At 35.9% G+C, this 8413-nt stretch overlaps 1 protein-coding gene and 1 long non-coding RNA gene across 2 annotated transcripts; both read right to left on the reverse strand.

The window, feature by feature from the left end:
* Positions 1–95: 95 nt before the first annotated feature.
* On the reverse strand, positions 96–527 carry LOC125504057 (the record flags this gene model as incomplete). Its single annotated transcript, XM_048665395.1, has 1 exon — positions 96–527. A coding segment is annotated over exon 1 (432 nt), but the record flags the coding sequence as incomplete, so codon positions are not given.
* A 989-nt stretch (positions 528–1516) lies between these two features.
* On the reverse strand, positions 1517–2850 carry LOC125504058. The gene is made up of 2 exons (XR_007281266.1): positions 2675–2850; positions 1517–2134 (listed from the first exon to the last, which is right to left on the reverse strand). It is a non-coding gene; the product is annotated as an uncharacterized LOC125504058 (long non-coding RNA).
* Between the last annotated feature and the right edge of the window lie 5563 nt (positions 2851–8413).

The raw sequence follows: 8413 nt of genomic DNA on the forward strand, positions 1-8413 counted from the left end.
CTCTTCGGAGGCTTTGAGCGTTGTAAAATTCTCGAAGTCTCGGCCCTTATCTGTTCTGCGGTTTGAATGGGCAGCGAACGTATGCCACTCTCTACATTCGATATAATGTCCTCTACTGGCAACCTAGACGGTACTATGGCAAAGTTTCCTCCCTTGGCCAGCACGCTTTGTTCGTCAGCAGTAAGTTCCTTGCTGGTCAAGTTGACTACAATCTTCCGTTGGTTCTCCTCGGGTGATGGTCCTGTTTTGCTGGATTGTTGAAGCTTTTCCATCAACGCATCAAACTTCTTCTTTTGGCGATTAGTTGCTGCTGCTTCGGTCACCATCATTCGGTCAGCTGTTAATCGATCCACTTTTTCCCAATGGATCCAGTGCATTTTGTTGGCTAGTTCTATATTGACAGGTAAGAGTCTACTGTCAATATATGCAAGATCTCGGCGGGTTTCGTGTATCCGTTCCCGTAAAAGAGCTCGTTCCGCACGGTTGTAGATATTCTTGGCCTGGTTGGTTCTGAAGCATCTCTTCATCTTCAAGAAGGTTGGAATGATCTTCTTTTCACGGCATCGTAGCAAGAAAGCCAGTGAACACAAAAGCTGCGCCTTCTTCTTACTCAGGTTTTCCAGTTGTCGAATCAGTCTCGATGTAACTATTTTATTTAAATTTTGCTGAGTAGACACACAGATGGATAATCTGTAACAAGGAAAGGTTTCTTTAATTCTTTATATCTGGTTTAGTATTTTAGTTGGTTTTATTTTTTATTTTAAAGCGGTTATGTTCTAATTTTTCTAGTACCATGTAGGGACCCAATAATGTTTTGTTTTTATTTCTTGAGTTGGGATTAATTTTATACACGGTTTGTCCGACTGAAAATTCTTTAATTTCATCTCCTAAATTACTTATTTTTTATTTTACTTTAATTTTTCTCTCCATAACTAAATCTCAATGCAGCTTTTACGTCATCCCATAATTTTAATTCGATACGAAAGCCTATTAGCACTCTTCTTAAAACTTAACGGTCTTCCTGTAAGTTTACCGATTAGGTAATGCTCTTGCAAGAAAGTGATTTAGTGCCATCTTAGTTGGATTTTGAAACGTTTGGAATAAGAAATTGCAATTATCTATAAATTGTTTTAAAGTATGAGGATTGCTGTCATGACGGGAATACAGAGTCTTAAAAGTTGATAGTCTTCGTTTCCAGGCATTTTTGTTGACTTTTTGGGTTTTGTGGTTTCTAAAAATAAAGAATCCGAGAGGGAAATATCGCTGATAAATTCGAAATATTAAAATCTACGTTTTTTCCGAACCAAAGAATCAAAAGTTACTTACGGATCAATTGTTGGGAATGGAAAATAAGAATGGAGGAGAAGAAATTCCTTTCTTTTTTCTTGGGCCGGACCGAATTCAAATTCGCAATTAATCGTAGACACGAAAATTGATGCGAGATTCCCCCAATGTTGGGAAATCCTACCGACTGCGCCATTTAGATTCGGGACTTGGAAAAAATTCTTAAAAAATATATGATTTACAGGTTCTTTATTCAGACACAATTAAACAATAAAGACGTGATTTTGGTTTCTTCCCGGAAACAATAGCATATAACTCGGTAATTAAGCATTCTAGAGGAAAAATGTATATGTATTTATAAATACCTGTTTCGTAATTGGCTTATTTTCTCATTGTTAAATAAATAATTTAAAAATTCCTTCTTTTTTACCTACTTTATTGCACTTTCGAGCATTTTGCAGACAACATTTTAAATCTGCGGATATCGGACCAACTCAAACTTGTAGCAAATTTCATATAGAACAAATTGTATAAGTATAAGTATAGATATTTTTCTCTAAAATGCATAGTTATCGAGTTATATGCGATTGCTTCCGGGAAAAAACGCGATTTTCGCATTTTTTTCACTCTTTCATTGTTTATGCGAATAGCACACTTTTTCAAGCTGGCGCACCTCGAAATCTTCAATAGGTATACCATTTCCGAGCGATTCCAGTAGTTATCTAAGTTACATCACGTCACGTCAGAACCATATCTGAAAGAGTTCGTCGTAATTCTCCAGGCCTATTAATCGATGTTGCATCAATAAACTACTAGTTGTTGATTGGCAGGAATTTTTTTTCTTGTGGTGCTAATAAAAAAACAGCTACTAAGTCGATTACCAAGTTTCATGGGCATTGTAAAAAACAAGTATATGATTAAAAATACACTAATATATTATATGTACTTAAAGTAGGGTGTTCAATGTTGACGCAACATAGAATTTTATGTGGTGAAAAATCTATTAATTTATTTTAATTTGGATGGTAAGCCGACCGCCAAGGTCGAACGGCAATCAGAGATGCCAGAGTCTGCAATCAGAGAAAAAATATCTGATTTAATCGTTTCCAATATTTTTATTTTTTTTTAATTACTATTCGAAGTTTCTATTCCCTGAGCAACATTTCTATTTTGAGTTACCACTTCTAGCAACGCAAAAAACCAAGCACTAAATCGTCAATCTACGTTGTATACGAGTGAGTAAACCCAGTTGCAAATCGACTTTTTGATTTCAATTCATCATGATTGTAACATATAACATAATTTATTAATGTATGAAAACAAGACATATATCTTATTCACGAATGAAAGAACTAATAAATATATTTATAAGCAGAAGCAAAATACTTACATGTGTCATAGAACATCTATCTTCTGAAACTCACTGAGATACGCAAGTGATATATAAGATCTTTATCACAAGTTGTTATAACATGAAAATATTTAAGACAAATAATATGTATAATAACTACCTCGTTTACAAGTACATAAATATTTACAGCTAATAAAAGTGTCACGTAAGACGTAAATTTACGAAGTCATTCTTAGACTTAATATGGCAAATTTTTAACGACATACATATTAAGAATCATCAAACTTATTATCCCGGGTTAAAATCACCTAAAGTCAACCGTAATGATTTAATACGCCAATATTTCTCAGACACCTGCTTTACTGGTTAGAAAATGTTTGCATTGATTGCAAGTATATACTGCACACTAAAGATGATCGTAAAAGTGAAACAATGCTGAGCATCTGTATAAATCGGATCGTACCAGAGCTCGTTTCTAAATCAGTGAACATTTTACGAGAGTCTAATTCAAATGGGAGTACTTGGACATATTGCATTTTCTTAAAGCGAGGTAAACAACTTCCAGTAGGGACATTCGAAAACATATTTATCTTAAATGAATTGAATTAGTGTGTGCGTTCAAATAAGTAATTTAACGTGGAAGTTTCGATGAAAAGATTCAGGTGAATAACAATAAATAATAAATAATAGGTTTTAAAAATGGGGTTGCACGGTTAAGCATTTTTTGCAGCATTCTGTTGAACTATGTTTATTATTTTGTCGAACATATTTTAAGGCCTAAACGGTGTTACATTTGGAACGTGCTTGCTTTCAATATGTTTCTACTGCACAATTAATGTTTATGCTTCTTCAATTTCATGTTGCGTTGCACACTATGCTATGGTTTAAATGTCTGTCGCCCTCATGAAGCATCGTCATAGGTGTGCTGTCAATTAAAAAGAATCTGAAGCTTTTAGTTGCGTTAAATGTCATCTTTATACACTAGCTTTGGCCACTCCATCTGATCTTCTGTTAGCACGAGGAATTGTTATGAGTAGTCAATGAAGAATGCATTTTGTCTTGGAGACGGCTTATCTTGGCTTATCCGTTATGGTGCATGTCCCTCGTGTTGTAGTTAATTTCCTGAGTCAACTTCATTGGTTTGCAGGGTATCGTCATGATTTGAGGTTGGAGTGGCTAGAAGTGTTGCTGACATATTCACAGTAATCCGCCAGTATCCGATATGCCGTCGTTCATATGGTGGTTCTACTAAGAAGCAAATATTTTTGACTCCAACGTCAATATTAGGACAGATCGATAGAGTTAGATTGATTGATTTTAGAATTTATTGAGTTGTTAGTTGCTCTCGGTTCCAATTATAAAGGAGTGATTTACATGCCAATATAGACCAAATTTGGTTCCACTTTTGAACTGTATATGTATTAATATTGGAACCAACCAAATAATACAAGAATTTATCAAGTTTTTTGCATCCGGTAAAGATATTTCGACATCTGAATTTCGTAACGTGAAAACTTCTTTGTAAGTACATCACATTCTTCAAGAGACTTTATCTTTCGCTTCTGACGTATATATGGTCGTTCAATAGTATCAGATATTCGTGTCCTTTCGTCTGCTTGGGACGCAATTTTTTTGGAAATACACGCTGGATTCATACGCACTTGTGCAGGAAGTATTCTATAGGAAAAGGTACCACAAACCAAAACCAACTTGACCTCACTAAATATTTAATATTATGTTAATATAATTGATACTTCATATGAAAAAATATTTTCAATTATCCAACAATCAATATACAAGGTGCCCCGTAAGCACATGATCAAAAGGGTACTGCGATATTTTTTGGATCAAAAGAAGACGATCTGACCTAACTTTTATTAATAAAAATTGTCAGGTTCCTATGCTATTGATCAGTCAAATTTCTTAAAAATTTTATCCTTTTTTAAATTTCGGGAGAAAGGTACGATGTATTTTGGTAAACTCGCTTGTAAGACTCATATTTCTTAGGTAAACGTCTTATAGAAGACTCATATTTTGATGAAACAATCGAGTTCAGCCGTTTTGGACAAGTGGTGAATTCTTAAGTGTCGTGGTACAAAAACTACCAGAAGTTTTTATGTGGTGGATAGAATCAACTCATTTTTTAGTAATTAGAATAATGGACTCTCTCGAACTAAAAAACCACCCTGTATGCTGTTCGTATATTAGTCTATTAAGTTAGGTTTAGACGCGATGTCTGATTATTTCAACGAAAGTCTTGTGAGCTGGTAATCACGGCCATAAATACATGATACTTTAATTTATTTGGGAAACCATATACAAATGCTTCCGCCATCTCTCTTACAAATTTTATAATTGCGAATTTCGTAGTAATTCGTAACAAACTTGGTAATAATTGGTAATAACATGTCGGTGATAGTTTGATGTAAAGGGTGTTCCAATAAGAACGACAGTCTTGAATTGCGCGCGATTTGTAGTGTTATGATTCGACATAAAAAAAACCGTTCGCTAATAGACAGCAGGAGGTTAAGTAAAATCTTGCGGTTCAATACACAACAACGAATTTTCAGTGTGAAAAATTATTATCAAAGTAGTTTGCAGCCACAGTTCGCAAAATGCGTACAATTATGGGTCATCGTAAGGCACCAACTGAAGCCACTGTCAGAAAATTAATGAAGAAATGTCAGCAAACTGGGACTGTTAATAAAGTCAAAGCAGAAACAAGTGTTCGTCCTGATCGCTCGATTGAAAATATCGCAGCAATACGTACAAATATCGAGGAAAGCCCAACCACATCAATTTGGCATAGAGCTCATGAAATTGGTGTTTCCACAACCACTATGCATCGAATTCTAACAAAAAAGATGTATTGGCTCAAGAGCTAAAGCCGGAAGACCATGGGCAACGAAGAGCCTTTGATTGGACTTTGGAACAACGACAAATAGACGGTGATTTTTCGACGAAAATCAAATTTAGTGACGAGGCCCATTTTCATCTTGATGGCTTCGCTAATTGGCAAAATTGTTGTATTCGGGGATCTGAAAATGCACGAGTGATCGTTCAGAAACAGATTAGGCCTGGGTAACACTGTGTCTTAAAACACTTGTGTGTTGATGCAGCTCTGTGTGTCCATGTGTCGCGACACCTGGCTTCTTACGACGCGGCACTTTGAACAACACTTTGGCAGACTCGGATTGTAGTTCGTGAAGGCCACGCGCAGTTACCATATGGTTTCTGACCTTCTCGGCAGGGGTTAATTTAAGGTTATAAAGCCGCACGAACGAAAGTGCTCAAAATACTTGTCTACCGATTACTGCTGAATTCTTATTTATCTCAGTTCGATATGGCTCGCATAAAATGCTGGTCGCAGGTACCAGTACATCATCTCGAATTTCGATATTTCAACAAAGCAAAAAGGCAAATGCCTGTCTTTTGAATACTGCCAGAAGTACCAGATTGCATGAAAAATCAGTATGCGAAGAAGGCCAAAAAACGAATTTGGTTTTGTCAGCCCTTGCATACTTAGAGGAACAAAAGTCATTCGGTCATAAATTATGGTTGGCCCAGCAGCTTCTAAACCAGTCACAGATACCTGTGCGGCAAATAGGCTTGACAAGAAGAAAACGTGTTGCTACTTCATTCATTCCTTTTATTACAAGAACGCAACCAGCGTCTGTCATAGTCTCTCTTCAGTAAAACCAATGAAGAAAACATTCAATGCGCTGAACCGTTTAAAAGCACCGCTAGCGAACTTAGGAACCACTAGATATCACGAAACACAACGTCTTCTATTTTTATTTCCAAACATATAAAAAATCTGACGTGCTGTGTCGCTGTTTCAATACGGCAAACCGTATGGGTGTCGCTGTGTTAACACCCTGAAAATCCACTGTGTTACCCAGGCTTAAAACAGGTGCTTCCAAAAAAAGTCACTGTTTGGTGTGCATTGCCGGCTCGAGGCAACATCGGACTATTTTTCTTAGAAAATGCATAGTCAAAAATATGCATCTCAACAGCATGTGGTTTCAACAGGACGGTCCAACATGCCATACAGCCCAGAAAGTGTTGAATTACTGCACTAGTCATTTCCTGATCGTGGTAGTTCTCGTTATGGAGATCGGCATTGACCGCCCAGATCATGCGATTTTACGCATTTTGATCTGAATAAACCAACAACCACTGAAGCCTTAAAAGATGTAATTCACCGCTGTATCTCTGAAATACCCCAATATTTATGCGCAATTGTCTTTAAAAATGTCATAAAAAGGACACCGGTGTGCCAGCAAAGCCGAGGCGCTCATTTGTCGGATGTCTTATTACATCCATTTTCTGTTTGCAAAGGTTTTTCTATTTTCTTACTATTGGCCATTATGTCAAAGATTTCTACAGATCTATTCTTACTGGCGTTCAGTAGTGATATCCTGGCTCTTCTGGTTATGGTATTTTTGATCCGTTCCCTGCGTTTATAAACTTTTACGCTAATTTCAGCATCCAACTGTGACAGACTGATAATTTGATGGCCCGAATACCGAATAATAAAGCAGAAATACGTATATTCATAGCCCATTTATTTATTTAAATAGTTTTAAATCGTATAATAAATTGTGGCAGCGCCCTTTTGACTTTTGATCTTTTGCTTATAGGACAGCTGTTGCTCACTGTTAGTGACTTGGATTCAAGAAGAAATTGTTTATTAACACATAAGCGTATGGAAAACATATAAATGCTACTGATCTTGGCTATAACGTATTTCGGGTTCGTGTGTAACAGTTTCTCACCATGAATCCAACCCTCTAGAGCCCTTAAATTGCGTAGACCGAAGTGCCACCCTGCGGTGTGATCTCGAGATAAGAGTTTTAGACCACCCCGTTCACACGCAATCAGCAATTGCAAAGAAATATTGGATCCGTTGAAACTAGTAGCCAGAGTCGGTTAAAATAAAATTGCAATTGAGATGTAGGTGATGTTACGGAAACATTTAAGATTTTAGTTTTAAACTGTGTTTCAGATTTAAATATAGTATAGTTCTAAATTTACAAATTAGGTTGAAAGTTCGAGTTCAATACAGGGCAGTCAGTAATAAAGTTGGTAGTATTTTGATAGATACGCCTGCCCAATTGAGTGTAAAAATAAGCGATCCCTTAGAAACGATAGTGCTGGGCACTAATTGTGCAGGTATACTATACAGCTTTATTTCGACCTTAAACGGCAGTTCATATTCCAAACGTCCGCTTGCAGGTCATTTCATTGTATGCAAAACGTAGGATCTATTGCTACGCGTTTTTTTTTAAATTTTGATAATTTTGCATCATTAAGCTATAATAATAATGATAATAAATATATTTATTGTGATTAAACAAATGTTAGTAGTTCTGAAAAGGAATGGTAATCTATCAAGTAGATAAATGCAAACTTTACGGTTGCATTGTTGTTGTTGCAACAGTAAAGTTTGCATGAGATTACATCGCTATTTCACACAGGAACATTTGTTAGGAGGAAATTATTCGTTGATTAAATAAACTGGCACAATTTATACAGAACCGAAGTTTGTATATTTCAAAGGTGATTAATTAAAAGCTTTTTATCGATGGATAAAGCATGTTTAATCACTACTAAGTATTTTAAGGAACACTTTCATTGCATGTGATATGAAATGTCATTATTTCCTAACGAGAATCAAACTTATTTTTTAGGCACATAAATTTAATGAAAAAATAACTTATATCAATGAACTAACTAATTTTATCGTCCTCTAAAGCCGGGTAATATATGTTCATA

The sequence above is a fragment of the Dendroctonus ponderosae genome, unplaced genomic scaffold (genome assembly GCF_020466585.1).
Source record: "Dendroctonus ponderosae isolate FM_Combo_2020 unplaced genomic scaffold, Dpon_F_20191213v2 Dpon_F_20191213_347, whole genome shotgun sequence".
Taxonomy (NCBI): domain Eukaryota; kingdom Metazoa; phylum Arthropoda; class Insecta; order Coleoptera; family Curculionidae; genus Dendroctonus; species Dendroctonus ponderosae.